At 35.6% G+C, this 21240-nt stretch overlaps 1 protein-coding gene across 1 annotated transcript in view; it reads left to right on the top strand.

The window, feature by feature from the left end:
• LOC108781364 (lachesin) overlaps positions 1–21240 on the top strand; it is a 283152-nt gene that overhangs the window by 216876 nt on the left and 45036 nt on the right. The window contains exon 5 of the mRNA XM_018549321.1: positions 13943–14071. Coding sequence (XP_018404823.1) covers positions 13943–14071 — 129 coding nt within the window. The remainder of the gene's footprint in view (positions 1–13942; positions 14072–21240) is intronic.

Below are 21240 nucleotides of genomic sequence, written 5' to 3' on the forward strand. Positions count from 1 at the left end.
ATATTACTAGTCATAAAAGCGCTTATTCTTAAAGCGTGCTTATTGAGCAAAACACCTATAGCAACATTCGCACGTATACTCTACATCTGCTCATTAACGTTATGTACATCTAGACGTGTATCTAGCAGCGTTTTCACGCACATGTACATTACGTATGTACGTGTATGTACATACTTTGTTGCTTCGTTTTCAAACTAAATGTGTATTCGCGTGCGCGTGATGGTGCACATGAAGTTACATTAGGTATACAAGGGTGCTCGTTACGCGTACTATAGACAATGTGATTTCCACGTTGTCGAGTCATGCCAAAGTGTCAGTCGCAGTAAGAGACAAGACAAGCTATATCGGCACTTTGTCCAGCTCGAGGCAAAACCAAAGTTTCTCGCTGCACCAGGGAGGGTATCGACGTGGAGACTCCCTAATGGGATTGTTAAGGATAAATTGAATCCGAAATTTCAAGGAAGTCCCTGCGTGATTGACAATTCGATGCCGACATGCTGATTCTATTCTTAGTCCTTCTGTACCAACTTGCGATTGTACAAAAAAGCAATTAGTAACTTATTATGGCTTGGGAGATTTTAAGAGTCCTGTACAGGACAAATGAATTTGACAATTAACATGTTGGACGTTTAAAACACATGGTCTGTCGTTGTATCGAGCTGTTAAATTTATTTCGAAATTTTCTCTCTCTTTCAAACATACATTTATATAATTTTCTAATATTAATATATTTATTAGCAAGTTTATTTTACTCATCTTTTTGTACACAGAGAATGCATTTATTTTCACAGCTTTGCTAGTATCGTTGCTCTTATCGCTTATCACTGCTTCAACATAAACTTCGACATAAACGCATCCTTCATGGTGCAGGGGCAGTGATACGCGATAACAGCAACAATACTCTAACAAAGTGTGAGTATAAGCTGTGAATATAAGTACATTGATTTCCATATAAATGTTTATTTAGAAGTAACACGCAGGGCGAAGCTTCCGGTCGTAATCAACTAGCGATAAAAGCGTCGAGAAAGAAAAATTTTAATTTCTACGTTCTTATCGCAGTGCTATTCAGGATTTATAGTTTTGAACTTGAAATTGAAGTGTATCTACAGCTCCTACTCATTCCAATGAGTTGTGATACGAGAATGTTGGAGCATATTGGAACATGCGATACGAACGAATATATCTATAGTTCGTTCTTATTTCAAGATTATCTTAAGTAATATCTTTATGATGCTAATACGGCCCTCTGTTTGGCTCGTGACATCTTACAACTGTACTTAAGACAGTCTTAAATATAAGAATCGATTATGAATACCATAGTTGCTTTCCCGTAGCGTTATAAATCACGCTCGGTTTCGGAGGTAAACTAATTTGAAATCCAGAGTTGGGAACGTTATTTTAAAAAAGTAACGTATTATCGTTACAGTTACTTTTTTGTAAAAAGTAACCCGTTACTCATTTTTAAAATACCATTTCAGTATTTAAGATAGCAGTAATTCTTTTTCTGAATTACTCACTTTCGAAGACATACAATTCACCTCATTTGAAATCTAGAAACATATGCTATTATCGTAGCTCCACTCTAAGCACATTAAAGAAAAATAGATTTATCTTTTATCGCTGCTCTTATCGCCGCGATTATAACTTTCATCACTGTTTTCACGTAAACGCACTTTTACATTTAGGGTTAGCAGCGACGCATTTAGTTGTGAATGAAATGGCACGATTTAAAAAAAAAAATTTAACCAAACGAACGAAAGTTGAAGGAGTAATCTGCCATTGTATGAATATCAAGAGACAGCTCAAAATAAAAACAATATTAGTTAGAAGGAAATATCACTTTGACGTATAATTTTATTTACATCACACGCCTTTCGAATATCTTTTTCAACTTGCGGCTGAAAGTCGGGATACGAGTCGGGACGTTTCAATTAGCGGAAATTGCCTGGGTGAAAAGAAAACCGCGAACGTGAAGATGGAAAGTAGACTCGGCTAAAGTGTCCTGTTAGCAAGATTGCGCTTCTTCATTCACTTTCTTTTGAGGCTAGGTGCACGCGGTCATTCAACCGCCGCCGCCGCCGTTACCGCGGAACCTAAGCAAACAGAATCAGCCCGCTCACAGTTCGTGGATTAAGCCATTTCGGATGCAACGTACTACGTAAATGTAAATGATCGAGAACTTTTTCAGCGTAATCGCGTACCTTTGGCCACGATTAATCCTAACTTTTTGCATGTGCGCGTTCCAGTAGCTTCAGATTGCGTTCTTCGAGATTGCATGCGATGTACTTGTCTGTCTCTCTATTGACGAGTATCGAGGCGAGTGCGCTTTCTCGCGTGTGTGCGTTCGCGTTATCCGTGTAAGTCGAGGAAACACGTTGCCCCTCGGGATCGTACCCTTTTTATCGCGCGGAATGCAATTCGACGTACTTCCTGTTTACAAGGCACTCTGGTGCATGAAGAAGCGCCAGCGTCCCCCGGCTTTGCACGCTCCGTCGGCGTAATTCAATTAATTTCACGAAATAGCGGTCTAGCAGTTTCTACGTACCCGATGGCTCCCACTCGGAAGCATAGCTTCCTGTGTTATTCACGGTGTGCACTGGAACTGCTGAGCTGATAGGCAGAATCGGTACGGCTTCGGCTGAGCTCCAAATTCCGACAATCGAGATCGTCCAACCCTCGAATGTGCCAGATGGACGATTCTGCTCGCGGATGTTTACCTGCTTCAAGCGTGACGATGAATGCTCGGTGACAGTTGTATTTTGATATCAAGATCGAAGAGCGAAAGGGGGAAACGTTATAAACTCTTGCTTGCGTTAATGTTCGATGTTCTGTAACCACAAACACTCTCACCGCAAAACCGGAGGGAGAAACTCTCGATAAAAATTTTTGTTTATGAATCTACTACACACCTACCGAAAATATACGTCAACAGATTTTTGACAGGTCGGTGGAAATAGTAGCAAAAATTATTTAACTTTAGAAACGTAGCTAATTAATCTCTGTGAAATTAAATAACTGTATGCATAACGGATCATAAAAAAGAGGCACCAGACATATTTTAATTAAAATTTTGTAATTGGATAGCACACGCCATAAACATTCGCCATGAAAAGAAGAAAACATTTATGCTATAAACGAATAGTTTAGGATATCAAAAATTAATAATTAAATTAAATTGATAATATAATTAAATTAATATTAAACGGTATAGAATTGGCTGTGAGATATTGATATTGATCAAATATACGATATTGTAGAAGGATTTTTTACCCTCGTAATATTTGAATATACCTACTCTCTAAATCTGGATCAGTGAATAGTCACTGATTATCCAATGGCATATTTAGCATTGAATAATCAATGAAGTTCAATTAAAAAAAAAAAAGAAAATTTGAGGATTATAAGTATATCTAAAATATATACTTATACTAATATTTGCATATTAATTTCAATCCTCTAATACCATATTCATTGAATTTATGCAAAATTGTATATTAAAAAATTTAGATATAAATCTGAAAATAACTTTATTGATTTATCAGAATAATTATATAAGTGTAATGAGTAATTCAAATAACTCGTGAAGACGTTATACATTAACATAAAATTTATTGAAACTTTTGTTAAATCTCTTAGTTAAGATGACATCATCTCGATTTTTTCGTTATCGTGACAATTGAATGTTATTTGGAATACTGCAGAGAGTTCGACATTCTAACAACTAGCTTAGGCGTCCTACATAAGTATTTCGATGATCTAATACATTATTTTCAGATATATCTAGCTAAATTTTTAGATACTTTAGTAAAACCGTTCTTTCCAAGTATGGATCAGGAATAACGTTATATTGAATCTTTATCATCTATAATCTTTGACAAAACAATATGTTTGGATTCGACTGAAACATTCTCAATTAGACATTGTAATCGTGAAACGTCATCGACTGCTGGATCCATCCTGCTAGCGCTCTCCCGGAGAGACATTTTGATCTGAAGGCCGAAACCGCAACGGCTTCCTGACCGTAACACGGCGGTTGGTCCTCGCGTACGTTTCTCATGGGTTAATGTCTACGCCATCTGGGACACGTTGACATCCGGACGACGACATCCGTCCCCAGGAGGTAGTGTTGACGCTATACGTGTGGACCAGTTTTAATACATCGAGTTTTACGATGAAATTGGGTCCTTCAGGAATTTCCAATGTATCCCAGGCTTGATTATTGAATGGAGTCGCGTGCGGAAGTAGCACTCTCTAGGAAGAGAATATAATAGTAGTGGAGTAGTTTTAAACCAGTTTGCCTATAATTCGTTGATTCATCGAGTTTCATGAGTTAGTCGGAAAACAAAAGGACGAATGCGCGCGCTTTGCTTATGTAACTTATTTATCTTATTGCATTTTCGTTTTTAAGATCTACAACAAATCTACAACAAAAATATTATTAGGCATCGAAGATTCTTTGACCGAATATGATGGTTTTATTTATGTGTTGAAAGTTTCTCGGTCGATTTTTACTTAATATTGAAATAAACGTGCCTTTTCGATAGAGTCTACAATGTTCATTTATAAGTATACAGTTTTCGAGCGTTGAATTATTAAATTACCGACTAGAATAAATAAAATAATTAAGAGTTATTTACTATCAAATAATTATTTATTATGTGATAATAATACAACCTCTTGACATTTTTGTAAATTGACAGCAAAAGAGATATAATCAGAGATGTAGACATTTATAAATATAATATTTTTAGTCCAGTAGTTCGATGTTTAGCATTATATTGTAGAATAGTGCAACAGTAGCAGCACATATTCGTAGCTGTACCTCAGTAACAAAGTCACTGCTATTACGAGCAATTGCGTGATCCAGTTATAAAACAGTTAGTGGCACGTGTAACCCGTTCAACCCGTTGTCCCAAGCTGCGTTGGGTCGTGCGAAGAGAGTCAATTGCCGGCAAGCTGGAAAATTAATCGCTCAGTTGCCACTTGGAACGGTTTATAACCGTGCCCGGGCTAATCGTACTATCCGACTACTCCTCACTTACATCCCGATGCAGACGGCCGGCTGTTGCACCTACCCGATACATCGTCTTGCAGCCAGATCGATCCTTGTAATCGCCGAAATGTGTTATGTCGGTTTGCTGCTGCCGAATACCAAATAGAAACACTGGAACTTATTCGTGTCGAGCGGTTGAACAATCGTGGAGAAACCGCCATTTCCGCTATCGAATTTATTTTAAAAGAATGAATTATTTTAATTTGTTTAATTAAAATTATTGTTTTACACGAACGGAAATTAATGTTATGGAATTTTATCGTTTTATTTTTCAATATTTGTCATCTTCAAAACGTTCAAATATATTGTATGTGCGTTTTATGCGCGATAAGACTACTTTTCTCATAAATATCGAAATTTTATCGTTAATAAATGTACCTACGTTTTAGATATTTATACGAATGCGATATGGATTCATCGGTATGTTGAAGCTCGTAACGAAAATATATATGTACACACATATCACGCTCGCGCGTATATATACATTACCGTTTAAAAGTTTGGAGGCAGTTAAAAACTTCTAAAGATCATAATAAAGATCATAATCACTTTTATTCTTGTTTTTAATAATCTTTTTGTCTGTCCCACATAAGACGTGTCACGATTCTGGCAATTAATCTTGTATACCACATTAGAGAAAAGCTAGATAATTTATCTTTTTGTCCTTTAATGGAGGAATTTAATTTGTTAATCTCAATATAGGCCAAACATATTATATAAAGCGATTGTTCTTAAAGAGTCTTTTGAACTTATCAAAAATTGATGGTACATACGGAAATAATAGATAATCTTTAGAATTGTTCTGTCTATTACTGTTCAAAGTCAGTTCTAAATTATTAAGTTATTTAAATTTTGATTGAAATCTTTTTTGAATATTCTTAAAAATTAAAACTAACGGGTATCCATATTTCAATAAGATGTCAATAATAAATTCAAAATTCTTATTATATGGAACATGGGGGGGAGAGGATGCGATAATAAAATCACCTTGTCAATTAAATTAATGATTGTGCCTAATTTATGGCATAATGGATGGCAAGAAAAAAATTCAAATAACGTGTTGAGAAAGTGATACGAGGGTTTGTGATACCAATCATATGTTTGAACTTACTGTATCTAATAGTGTAATAAATAGCACAGATAGTTAAGTTTCTTATACAACATTTTCTTTTGGAAGTACTGATGCCATTGTTCAAAAATGTAAACTTTTGAATGGTAGTGTGCATATATACGATATATTTACGGTCACTGATTTTATTTATCCAAAATACGAGATAAATGAGTTTTATCGATACATTTACATATTACAAATGGGCCATCAACATTGTGCTTTTTGTTTTCGCGTATTTTACTCGTGACATTTTCAAAGTGAAGAGTGATGATAAGGAAGGATTTTAAATCATCCTGAAAGCATGCTGTCGTAAAACATCGCGCGCTAGCACGCGTCAATTTGCAATGTCGAGTAAAACCACATCGTTCTTTACCGTTTGCATTTTGGTGATGGATTGCAAACATTCGCGATAAGCAAACATTTTTCATGGTTTAACACAATACGTTACTGGCCACTGATGAACGTCTACGCATATTATTTCGTATAATTATATGCAAAATTATCGCACCTTATAAGCTCGTGAAGTTTTGGATCTCAAAAGGACCATAAAAACTGTATTCGCGATATTTTGTAATGTTAGTTGCTTGGTTTTATTCTGCGACATGACGTCGAATAACGACAGAAAGACAATAAGTTATCAATTATTTTCGCGTCATGTCATAATCAAGTGATTTTGTAATTATTGTTCGACATTTTGAACATCACAGAAGTAATATCCGTTTGTTAACGTTTTTGCATTAAAAGATCTATTCTTCATTAAGAAATGATCAGGCTATTTCTTTTATTTTACTCTATATTTCTATAAGAGAATTGTACTGTACATTATAAAAATTACTACACACAATGGTGTAAACGGTAAACAGCAATATAAACGAGTAGACTGAGCACATGATTTGAACTTGTATGCACCAAATTAAACTTGTACCAAATTATAATAAAATTGAATGGCGACGATAAATGTAGAGATTACATTGACTTCAAATTAGCAATTGTGTTTTACATGTATTCTCGAAACCGAAAAAATTAACTATACAAATAAAATTACGCTCAGCTGCGAAATTCAATTTGTTTAGTTTTGTTTTATTTTTACACAAGCATAACGATTTTTTCCTTAATTGCAATGGTATCTGTAGATCAATGTATTTGATACGTCTGTAAATTAATGTGTCTTTGCTTAAAATTAATGTAATTGAATAATTTTTTATGGTCAGTGACGCGTAAATCGTTTCTGTGTAAGTTCAATTTACACACTAATAGTGTTATTAATATAGTCTCACACACTGCTTAAAAATCTTCAGTTTTTTCTTAACATATTTTTTAGTTCTTATTATTATAAATAATAAGTCAATGTTAAAAGATAGTTATATTCACTATACATAACAAATATCACATACTGAAAAATGTTTATTTTATTTATCATTTATATTTTAATATTTCACTATACTATAATATTTGAAATATTATTATATAAATTATGATACAATTTTTTTCATGCTTGAGAGCACTATAAAGATAATAACAATATAAGGTTATTATTATTATTAACATTATAGCAGTAATAACCTAATAACCATATAAATGTGGAGTTCCTAATCATAATTATTTTACTATGCAATTATAGTAACAAATATCAAACACTGTTCTCTCGCAATCAGTACGATAAATTCGTTTTCCTTAATTATCATTTTCTATATATGAATATATATTCCAACATTTACGCACGAGTCGTGCGCTTTAACAGTAAATACATATTTCCATTCAAAGTCTCTAATTCTCACGGGTTAATATTAATACAAATATACGTTAGAGAGCACGGTTGATTTTATAATGCCGGTATTCGGCGCAATTTTCCCGTCTAACTATTTTGTTACACACAGTTTCATCACGACCCGTCATCGTCTGGCCTGGCCACTTGAGGACCTTTCATATCCCTTCTGCAGCTTCCACTACCACATGGTCCGCCTTCTCACCTTTTCTCATGTTCGTCCACGGCTGTCGTTTCGCTCGCGTCGCACCGTATAGGATCGTAAAAGGCCGGAATTTCTGTTCAAACATCTGCAAAGCCGCGCTCCGGGGCATCTGAGCCCCTTTAAAGCTTCATACAAATTCATGACGGAGCACCGGGACCGCTCGCGCGCTCGTACTACCCTCCAAGTTTTCGGCAGGGTAGGTACATATGCATGCATGTGCATACGTATCCACACAGCCCCGGTATAGTTGGTAATATTATTTAATACCCTTTGCACACCTCGCATCAGTGCGGGGATGGTAACGCGATAAAATTTCGCGGATTAGTTTCGGTGTTTTATTAATACGTGTCATATACGCGCCATTTCCCGCGTGACCGCTTCTTGTATTTCGGCCAGGTGAAACGGTATAGTCGGCGCGGTAGATAACCGAGAGCGTCAAGGGGCAAACTATGGACTGAAAAGACGTTGAATGAAGATAAACCGCAATGAATGGAAATGTTAAGACTGACTTACGAGCCGGTTACCGAGCTAGGAAAATGCAAATGTAGATAAACGAAACTTGCAAGTGTAATTTCATTCGCGACGGTTGAAAATAAAATTATACTCCTAATAGTGCGCGAATACAATATTGATGCTTGTATACAAAGATCAGAGTAACTAACGTAATATTTTTTATTCGTGAATCGAAATCTATAAAAGCTGCGAATATTATCATACAGAATGAGAATATGTATGAGTATTAGAGAATGAGTTGAACTTTTTCTGTTTAATAGCAGCACGATACATGCCGAAATCGGCTACGGAAAGTATGATAATTATGGAACTAATCTAGCACATCATGAATATTTATGTCCTTAACATCCTGATGTTGTATCGCGAGAGACTCTAAAATATGCGTGGAGAAGTGCAGGACAAAAAGCACGTCGCATCACGCGGTTTCAGAGATGCATATTTCCTGTCTTTCTTGCGCTTCAACAATTCTTGCCGGTTTCTTCTCCGCCTATTATTTTCATAACAAAGTATATTCAAATGATGAATGATTTATCGACAATGTCATACCTTTAACTTCATCATTGCGCGAATTGTTCATTATATTTTATACACAATCAGAGCAGCCGTGCGTTCGGATATTCAAAGCATTCTTCGCGCTGTCCGCATGTCCACTTTTATCATGTATATTATTAAATCCTTTGACAATTTTGTCATACACACATTGGCGTACATCATTTCACAGAGCTCGGCAATTTCGACAGATTTCAATTTTCATCAAATGTTGCGTATTGCAAAAAATATTTTTCAGGTACCTCCAATAATTAATATTGGTACGAGCCTATGTATTTATATATTTCACATCCACGATGCCGTTCCGCCTCTGGCGAGCTTTTATACGGCCGAACGAAAGTTTCATTGCGAATCGTCCTTAAAAATAACTATCAGTGTTTGCTCAATCCGATGTATCGATTTGCATCCGGGCTTTGAGCTACCCGCTATCTAAATATTCCCGGACTCGTCGAAGAACGGCGGAATACATTAATATCGGATGAGTTGATGGCGAAATGAACTTGTATCGAAAGGACCGGTGTGCCACCACGATCAAAAACTCATTGCAAATATTTTATCCAACATATTGCATCCGAGAGACCTAAAGAGGCTTGCTTGAGGCGCGGGCGCGTCGATCGATGTTTTATTTTGAACTGTGCATTTGACGAACTGCGAACTCACCGTCGGAATTTGATGATTTTTCTCTCCCTCTCCATCTTTTCTTCTACTCTACTCTCATCTTCTTTCGACTTTACGCTTTCAGAATTTATTTTTTATTTCTGATTTTTTCACTTCCAACGTCACAGCTGTGTAATTTTATTAATAAGTATGTATACACAGTTTTTTTTTACGTATAGTACAGTATATTATCCTCTGAAATTTTTTCGCATAATTGTTTTTTTTTTCCGAGTTTGCAGTAATACGAGGGTAATCTTCGACAATGAATGTATCCAATTATTTAACATGATTAAAACGCATTGGTGTAAAAGTAAAATTATTTTCGATACATTGATTAAATTCATCATCGATTAAACGCATTGATTAAAATCCAAAATACAGAAAAAGTTATTCCGCGAGAAATTCCTCGGCTGAATTGGAGTGAAACTCTCTGAGCGTTGAGAGAAAAACAAAATTAAATTTTTGAATTTTTCTCGAATTAAATCGTACGAATATTATTATTTTTACCTGTTAGCAGTTTTATCTCTTTGTGTATCCGATTAAACGTCGAATTCAAACGCGCGCCTCGACAACAGCGGTCAGACGCCGTATTAATTGAAGCGATTAAACGAATACGAGAGACGATGATGAGGATTCACGCGGTCGATCGCCGTGATAGCCGCGAGAGAAAATCGGGCTTGCTCTCGTCGAAGAAATATACGTTTTCACGTTCTCCGTCAATACTTTTTTCCGCTTTTACGCTTACGCGGATATCCGGCCACTCGGCCGCGCGCGGCGATCGTTTGCCTCACGGCACAACAACGGTGGTTTATCGGACGGGTGTTATCACGTCACTTGGTATCCACGAGACCACGGCATGCCGCTGCCACCGCGCCACCGTTCTCCAGGCTCAGATTTCGCGTGTTCTCTCAATTATTCGCATCGATCGATCGCCTTGCCCCTGCCAATCGGCGGTGTTGCATGCCGCGTCTGACCTACGGTGAATGCAGCACGTGGCAAGGTAGAGCTGGCAGAGCATGTGTCTCGTGAAAGAAACATCGCCGCCCGCTTTAATGGTCGGGGGTCGGTTAATCGCGAGTAGGAGACAAGCAAAGCCGAAGTAAACCGAGGTAAAGATTTATGAACGCCACCCATCCGAGAGAGAAAGGTGTATCGCTGCCGTCGTAATTCGGATGGTCCAAATCTATTCTTATGGCTCGCGTTCGTTTCGTTAATTGTCATTATGGAAATGCGTTTCAATCTGTACGATTGACGTTGATTGCTTTTGCGATAATATAATCCGAGACTTGAGATTAAGTATGGAAAGAATTATTTTGTTCAAATATTTATAAAATTAACTGGATATCATACACACAGGAATCTAAAAATAATTTTATTGGACCATCAAAATAATTATGTAAATATGACTTAAGTATGATGAATAATACTGCAATAAATTTTGATATTCTTAGCAACTATAATAATTTGAACATTTTGCATAACGCTGTCCAATTATATTTCGAACGGTTTAATTAGAGAAAATGATTATTATTTATACTACGTCATACGAACTTTTAAAACCATCATTTTTTATCTTTTTAAAATCACTTTTTCTTCAAAATTGTAACGCGATAATCAAATTTGACCAACGGATTCATATTTAACAGATAAAAATACATCAAAAATGACTATTTATATTCGTGTTTTAAAGTAAGTGTTGAATATCGAACAGTGTAATTATTTTGAATGTCCAATAAAATTATTTTCAAATCTATATTTGGGGTTTCCGGTAAGTTTTGACGAACGTTCGTGTATATAAATAGAACGGACTAAACTATAAGTTAAAAAGTCCTCTACCATTTTGCAACTTTTTTGTTTAGTTACCCAATGAACAGAATGTCTGAAATCGACGTATATAACAACTTTAAGATATCTTTAAGAGTCCTTTAAGAAACATCTTTGAGATATTTTATAAAGAACTCTGAAAGAAATTTTAAAGTTGTCTTATGCGTCGGTTTTATTCGCTTATTCGATCTTTAGAAATTAATATCTCGTTGACTATTGCGAAAATTGCAAAAGGTAAAGGACTTTTCGACTCAGTTTAGCCTGCCCTATCTACTATACACACGAACGTTTTGTCAAAACTTATTTTGTACAGCTAAAGAACAGTTTAGGAGGCAACGGGTAAATTTTGGCACTAAACTGCCATCGTTCTTTGTACATATTTTAGGAGAACCGTTCTTTCCGTGTATCCATAGACGAAAGATACATATAATTTGACTCAAAGTGTCACGGATCATAGAAATAAAGTTTATTTATTTGTTTATCGTCGTTAATCATAGAGAAGAATAAAATCATATTGAATTTGAGATTTACCTGCAGGAAGAGTATCATGTTATACTAAGAAGTAAATATCACGTCTAAACAAGCAGAAGGGACTCTTCTTCTTTCTATCGGATTCCTGTCGGAAAGGAACTCTCAGTCCATTTCGTTCTCTTACCAATTGCATTATCGGTCAGTAATTTATTATCAAAAGTAATCCTCCTGGGATACAATATCCTAACGAACTACGTATTTTACTGACTATAAAACTTATATAAATTATAAATCAGTTCAGAACATTCCTATTATGTATCATTATTGATCTTGACTTTACTGACTGTAAGCATATCAATTTAATACATTTTGCCCCGGGAAAATAAAATATTATCATTTATAATATTGTAATTTTCATTTACAAATTGCACAAGTTCGTGCTTGACGCGCTGGTTTCGCTTTGAAAGAATTTCTTTTATTATTTTTGTAAAGACGTGTCGCATATTAAAAATTTTGTATTAAACCTTCTGTTTGCTGCATTGTTATATATTATTACTCGAGTACAATAATACTGAGTTAAATTACTTTTATTAATATTTCTCAAAAGGCAAACGATTCATTTTCTGTCTTATAAAGGTAATAAGAGTAACTTTATACCGCCAATTTCTTGTCATGGAGTGCCGATCGTTTTGCTTCTTCCCTTCTCTGTTCTCTATTAACTCCTACCAGTTGTTTCTTCCGTGATAAAGAGCCAGCGGAAGTTTCCTCGTAAATCGTCGTTTGATGTAACGTAGACACGAAGCTAATGTATACATCTTCACTGATAATGACGTCGAAAATCCTGATCACGCGAGTTAGGTGATCTTAATACTTGGTGTAGTCGTTTGTGAACTATTTGTGACAGTCATAACGATTTTGCACGAACTCGATTCAAGACAGAATTTAATGGAAGAAAAATCCTAACGCAACCGAAATAACTTTAACGAGAACGTAAGAGACTTCTGGTATTAACTTAGTCTCTGCGTTTCTTCCGTTTCGTGACTTTCTTATAATTTTACTGCAATCTTACTTGTAAAATACAAATCTCTCGCTGAAAACTTTCGTAATAGACTAACATATATCTGGATATATTCGAGAGCGTAAATCACGCAGCAATAAAAACGTATTCTGAGTTCCTATAACTTCACTGCTTCATTATAGAGTTGAATTCCGTATACTGGATCGAGAGGAGAAAACTACTAAATAAACGTATTGTAGTTGTTTAAATCGTAAAACTTCTTGCAGCATGTTACAAAAAGATTGGACAAATCAGTTTGTTATTGTAAATATATTATAAAGAGTTAGGTAAACATATTACGATAATAAGTGTCTAAAATGTCAGTTTCCAATATGCATTTGCATGCAAATCAGTTACCAAATAGAACATATAATATAACAAAAGACTACTTAAGTGGTACACATTCGATAAATCTCCCCTACATTTGTAATTGATTTAATTATGATTCTTTTAACAATTACATCATAAATTTTCAACACTTGCACTCTATTTGTCGCGAGGTATTTCGTCTTTGCGTGTTAAGCTTTAACTCTAAACGTTAAGAGCTGCCCGTGCATCACGTAAAGCTGTGGGTTGTTAAATTTCAAACCAAACTATTTGCATAACCGTCTTCCTCGTTTCGCTCACGAGATAACGAGGATGAAACGTTGCTTACGCGAAGGTATATACCTGCCCGGTTCCATGAACTGTATTTGCGCCCTTGGTCAAGCTGAATCAATTCTCGCTTCTGGTTGCAGTGAACCTGTATGATGGCGAGCAATTAAACTTGACGAGGATCACACGCAGCGAAATGGGTGCTTATCTCTGCATCGCGACCAATGGTGTGCCGCCCACGGTCAGCAAGAGGATCACCGTCGATGTCGAATGTGAGTTTGTTGCAAGCATACCGCACGTTATTATCGCATATGTATGTAACAAATATGAGATGTATATTGTACGACAAATGACATGTAGTCAGCAATACAGGAGATACAATGTGACGCGATGATTATAATTTTACGATGTTGTATGCTAGATGTTTAGCAATAACGACGTGGATGTTTAATTAAAGGGTTCAGTTAAAATGGTGAGGTCTTGCAACAATATTATTTGTCAACTGCCTGCTATAATTTGCGATAACGCAACTGTTGCAGTGACGCTAGAGTGTAATACTGACAAATAAATAACAGTGTAATTTACGTTAAGATGACATACAATAATATTGGGTCGACCAGTAATTTCCCTCTATTTGTAGTGCGGTTAACATCGAATATAATGTTACTAGTAAATGTTTATTCTGTGAAAGATAAAGTTTAAATGCATTTTTTTTTTAATTTGCTAAGATTGGCGGAGTTCTGAGCATTTGAGCATAGAATACCCAATAGAAAATTATTATTCCTATTTCTCGAGAGTATCCATTTTATGACTTCACTTATTACTAAAAGCACATATGGTATAACTACACAAACTTAAATTACTTATTTTACAATAACATTTCAAATTATTTATTTGGTTCTTAAAGGTATTTCAAAAATTTTTTAACATCAAAATGTTAATGTCGTTGCACAACTGTTACTAGAGACGTCAAAACTAAACTATATGAAATTAAGGGACTTCTAAAGCCGTCATTATAATTAAACTATATAATTTTGTATAACACACAATTACTTTTTTCCCCTCTTTTATAGATTTAAAAATCCTTTTCTAGAATTAAAGTGTACATATTAATATCATATTTTAATATTTTGAAGTATAAACATAATCTTAATTTTAATTTGCACTGGTCTTTCGCCGTTGCTAAAGACAGTGGAGAAAAGTTGGACTCAGTACAATTTTTTGCACCAGTTTTGTCAATGGAATTAAATTTATTCAGTGTTTCATGATTAAACACTGAAAATGTGTGAACTGGTTTTTATGGTGAAACAATACAATTGCACTTCAGTGTGTACCAGTGTTGTAATTTTCTCTGTAGAAAACGCTCTATAAGTATTTTCCTACTCTTGGAATATTTTTTTTAGCTCTTTTATTTCCTCAAGGCAAAAAATGTTTTACAAATCCACGAAATAGTATTTAAAAAAAAACAGAACAGCTGTAAATAAAGCAGTGTAGTTATACTATTCTGATTTCTGTTCGGTAGGTACTGCTGGTGCCTTTTATCAATTGTTGCGTATTCACATGTTCTTGCGTATCTCAGTGTAATTTCACTGATATACAATAAATTAAATGAGAATTAAAAGAGAATGTATTCTTTCTCTTTTCTCGAAAATACTCATTCTTGTTCTTTTTATTCAAAACATTTTTATTTAAAATGCACATTAAAATTAAACGTCATTTTTTATAATTAAACATGTTCAAACAACATGTTTCCTGTAAATAAATATTTTCCAGTGACATTATTCGGTGCTAACTGCGTCATTTCCCCCCAAAAACAGGAATATTATTGTCAATTCAATATAAAATTACAAAGATATGAGATAACGATATCGTAGAATGTACAACAACGGCATGCAGGTGTTGCAGGAACTTAATTACTGTAATAAATTGTGTTAATTGGATGCGGCAAACTACTGCGATTGTGAACTCCAAATGTTCATAAAGTATCCTAATTTTCTAGTTTATTTACGTGTTAAATATCGTAAATACCGGCACGCGTGGGCCAAACTTTCTCGAGGCGACGAAAATTGGGGTTTTCCATCGTGTGGGGACGGCTGGATCGTATCCAACAACGATTTATCGAATAAATTTTAAACGCGTTGTTATATGCGATCTCCGATCCGACGGCGGCGGGTCGGTCGTGTATTGTTTAAATTTCATTTCACGAATTGCACAACGTGAGCACACGTGCGCGTACACACGTTGCTGTGCAGCAGCGCACGTGCTCTCCGCACCGAATACGTGTACCAGACAACAAGAGGCAAGGGTAGTAGATCCGCAGAGTTGTCGGGGGGGCGGTGAAACGCCGTCGGGAAAGCCCGGGGGAAATACTGGAAGCTGCGCGCAAGCCGTCCCGTCGGCTCTGGTCATTTTTCCCTTTTATGCGTTTCATTCGTTCGTGTCACTTCGTATGCCTGCATCCGCGTGCCGCTGCACGTCGGTGTGCGTGCGCGCGAGCGGATCTGGCATCGTTGTTGAGAGAAGAAGGAACGGTACGTTACGTATGGCACAGGCCGGGCGGTATCTCTTGAATATTTAGGAGGCGGGGGACATATTTTATTTAGACGAGCGGGATAAAACATCGGTTTTCCCGCGCGCGGATGCGTTCCGAGTCATAGCGAATGCTTCAGAGATCGTCCTCGTACACCCCAAACAGCGCACCCGCCACCTTTTTCTCTCCCTCTTATCTATCCGATGCGCAACACTCGTACGCGTTAGAGATTTGCGGGACACCGTCTTGTAAAAATTTTAATATACGTAATATGATACCAGCGAGCCATGGGAAGTTCTGTAATGCTGACATTCTGATTGACGGCATAATTCTTTCATTTTGCCCTTTTGGACGATCGATGGTGCATCAGCGTAGAAGAATTCCACAATAAAATTTGATAACTGCAAATATCTTATTGTTGTTCGCTTTTGGCCTGTTTTAAATAGAATTATTGATTCGGTATTGGTATAACGAGCTTACATGTTTAAATTATAATTTATTTAAAATTTATACAAATATTTTATTTATATATATTTAGAAATTATGTAATAGGTATGCAAGATTTAGACCTCTTACTATGATATAACGTAGCCTGAAATCAGTGGAGAATACAATTATGACTTTACTTCAAGTTGTAAGGCAGTGAATGTGTTGTATGCTCATTACTTATTCCCATACAGAAGTTCTCTTACATTTTCCTATTTCTGCTCCACTTGTGCTCGTTTAGTAACATTAAACAACTCACGATTTTATACTTCTTCAAATTTTGTATTTATCTCTTGTAATGTGAAAGGAATGCATAGAGAATTTGCAAGAGAGAGAGAGAGAGAGAGAGAAAAAAAATGGCAAAGTACTCGATCAGTGTAAGACGTCAAGACTTTTCCGGAATCGCAAGTCTAACAACCACTTGCCGTAATACGTTGTAAACGTATCTCGATGGAAACATCGTATAAATTCCAACCAGTCGAATGGTATACATACTACTTACCCAGTTTTCTATGTTAGCTTATTACGAAATGAAATAAACAGCGGTATAATGAACGCGAGATAATAAAGTGAATTTATACGTTGAGTATTATACTCGTGCTTTAATGTATATAATGCGAATTATTATGTTGCAGTTCATTAGTCCGATTACACAATCTACGCAGATATGCAGTCCACGTGAGACAATAAAATTATATCCCGCCAACTCATCTCGCAGATTGCCCTCTATTGTTTATTTAGTTCGGGTCATCTCGAGTTATGGAAACAGATTTACTCTGAGTTTTCAAAAGCGTTTCGTTCATTGAGGATGAACCCGGGATTGTATGTTACATTCAATTTAGCGACAAAGACTCGTCGCATTGACACAACAATCTTTTTCAATTTTCTCTGATAATCGAACAGTTGTGTAGCACACACGACTCCTATTTTCAGTATCCCCGTCGTTGCAGCGCAGGCAAAATTGCTCTGCTGCATAGCAGGGGGGGGGGGGGGGAAGAAAAATGCGTGGATATGGGGACATAATTTGGTTGGCATGCACGTGGCCGGGTTTCCATGCGCTGCGCCCGCGCCGTCTCTACGAGTAGTAACCTACTTCATCAGGCATGTTGATGAGACATGCACGATTTAGCGAGTTGACTTTTTATTCTCTACGTTTTCGCTCTGCGATCTGGATACACGCGACAATTCACGCGGTCGTTCCCGTCCTGGTGCTCGAGCATAAGCGGATGATAAGCTAGCCGCGGGACCGCTGCTGTCATAAGAGTATGATATCTTTTCTTTTTCAATTGACCGTGTAATTAAAAGTGCGATGTGGCTGACGTTACGATGAGATGCCGCGATAAGAACGTAATTGACGGCGCGTCATTATCGATTACTAAAGTTGCATGCATTTGAAGAGAAAAGACGATAATAATATACACAGTACTGCTCAAAAGTTTTAATAGATAGCAAAATTTTTTAAATAAATAGACAAAAGATAAAAAAATTATTTTCACAATCTACATTAAATATTTATTAACGCAAATTAATATTTTTTGTATATTTTTAAAATGTAAAATGTAATATTATATTTGAACTATCACAATCAGAATTTGTATATCACGATCAATTAACGCTACTCTTAGAAATTCAATTTATTAAGTTAATTTAATACTGAGAAATTTAGTAAATTGAATTTCTAAGAGTAGCGTTAATTTTAAGTGTTGAAAGCATTAAACAACAATACTTTTATTAAATTTTTATTACGTTAATCAGAGTGTTTATTTGACTACAAACACTTATTTTTATAGACTGCGATTGCTTCTCTCATCTTTATACAATTGGTGATCGTAGAATAGAATACGTTACTTATTCACAATTTTTAACCTTGTCTAAATATTTGCTCACTAGTGTCTGAAATTTACATATTTCTTTTATTTTTTTTTCATAGAATTAAAATATAGTACACGCGAGCGTTAATATTTTTTTTAGTTCGAATATAAAAAAAAGGACCAACATTCAATAAATAAATGCATTTGGCAAACAATTAATTTCATAATTTTTTTGCAAAAACAGCATTGATTGAAACTTGAGCGATATTATAAATGGTTGTGGAGTGTATATAAAGCTGTATAATATCATTCTTGGCAATAAAGTTAATGTTTGAGAGAAATGTATAATATTGTAATTTAATTTATATACGAGAATACTTTGATAAATGTAATAAATGACGAATAAGCTAAAATGTAATAAATGACGATAAACTACGAATAAGCCACTAAAAACGCACAGTGACTTTAATATTTAAACGAGATTCAACAAAAATATTTTGAAATATCTATAAATAATAAAATATATTTGGAGTTATTGTGAAACAAAGCTTATTATTACCAAGTTGAAAAATTTGTGTTAAATTTAATTTTACATGTCCTAAAAAAACGGCCCACCTAAATTTTTATGTTAACTTAATACAAGATAAATATGTTAGAAAATAAAACAAACATGTAAAAAAATTAATATAAAAATGTAACACTCTGATCAAATTTAGGAACAAATTGTTGGAAACATATCTTTTTAGTAAAATTAACATAATATATTAAATTAGCACAGACACATTTATCTTTTATCTTACAATTTATGTTTTAAAACTACATTAATTTTATCTTTCTTCATCTTATTAATGATGACAAAAAATGTGCTTGTCAGGATGACGAGGGACGATACGTACGATGAATGATGTACATTCGTAGAGTCATGATCACCTGACCATGTCTATACATCAGTGTAGTCACGGCGTTGCATTCCGGTTTACCACAAATCCACAAATTGCCATCGTTGACTTTAATTAATGCACACTTCTCCCTATTTCCTACCATCGATTACGTCTATATCTGCCGGCTGTTCAAGCTCAGTTGCGTTGTACTTCTATATATCTCTGCCCTGCGTTATCCACAGATGGAGAGTGTGCGGTGGCGAACTAGGAAGGTGTAATTATGAATCTTACTTTATTACAAGTATTTATTAAATTTATTATCTCTACGTGTCGGATGACGAATAAATAATGTTAGATGCAGGCTAACCAAAATTTCGTTCGATGATGTTTTCTTCTCTGACGGAATAAGTCACTATGACCGGTCAAGGTCGGAGGAAGAAGACATTATTGAAAGAAAAAAACAACGCACAATATTCGCCGGCTTATCTGAAACGTATTGGATATGATTCTCCTCGTTAGAGGATCTAACGAGGATCTCTCGACATCCGGTGTCGTTTTACACCGGTGCGGCGCCCGCCTATGAGCGCATTATTATTCCCTTATTGTATCATACAACCCGCTGGTAGAGTTTGCAACTTTAATTTAACCCGTTACCAAAGCGTAGCGCCTGCCATCCAACGTCGCGGCGTAATACGAGCGCGCATCCGACGTTGGATTAATTCGAAACGAAGAAGGAGCCGTTTCTGGTTTAGTTGTTGAGTTAGAAAATTGTTCGTCCGGAATAGCACGGGCACCCCGCGCGGGCACCGAGGAATACCGGAGGGTGTAAAGACGGAACCATTGCGACATCGTGCACCGACGTCGTCGTCTCGCGCGGCCTTAACTCTTCATTGCGTAACCTTAACGCTGGCGTTAGACTTGTAACCATAATAGACTTTGTTCCCAACTCGTTTCCCGACCGTAGCGCATTTTGCGGAACGCCATCCCGGAAAGTACAAACTTGATCCATCGTGTCTGTATTACGGGAAAACTCAATGTTACGTTGTAGCGCAATCTTTGATTTCGTATCGCATGGCGATATTGTATACGTCGCAGACAATTAAAGGGACCATATGAAAACGTGGATGTTTTAATATGCATTCATCGCTAAAATATTTATATTTAATGCAATGTGGATGTTAAATTCATAATGTCAAATTATGTATATCTAATTTCAGTTATTTTTATAGGTCGCTATATAATGCTCCTATATATATATCGTTAATTTAATTTAATTTAAAATAATGTATTAATTTAATTCAAATGAATTTATTGTTTACTAAGTACCTACGTTAATATTGACGTTGTTTATTTTGAAACTAACCAGGGAAATGGATTGATTCTGACATGTATGAAAGTTAAAAATACGAACTGTTATTTAACTTATGGGATGGAGTTATTATCGCTCCTTTGATATCTGGCAGTGTGTATAACGCAGATGAAGAAATTTTATAAAAAATCAAAAAACAAGTCTAAAAAGTTAAATTTTCAGAGAACAAAAAACTTGTTATCTCTAAACTGTTCGTATATAAATATAATATTTTTATCTCCGGACATGTAATAAGCATAAGAACAAAGTTTTAGGTTTCAATTAATATATTTTGAGGAGTTATTAAAAAAAAAATAAAAACTTCTAGACTCTCTCTCTCTCTCTCTCTCTCTCTCTCTCTCTCTCTCTCTCTCTCTCTCTCTCT

The sequence above is a fragment of the Cyphomyrmex costatus genome, unplaced genomic scaffold (assembly GCF_001594065.2).
Source record: "Cyphomyrmex costatus isolate MS0001 unplaced genomic scaffold, Ccosl1.0 scaffold8, whole genome shotgun sequence".
Taxonomy (NCBI): Eukaryota; Metazoa; Arthropoda; class Insecta; order Hymenoptera; family Formicidae; genus Cyphomyrmex; species Cyphomyrmex costatus.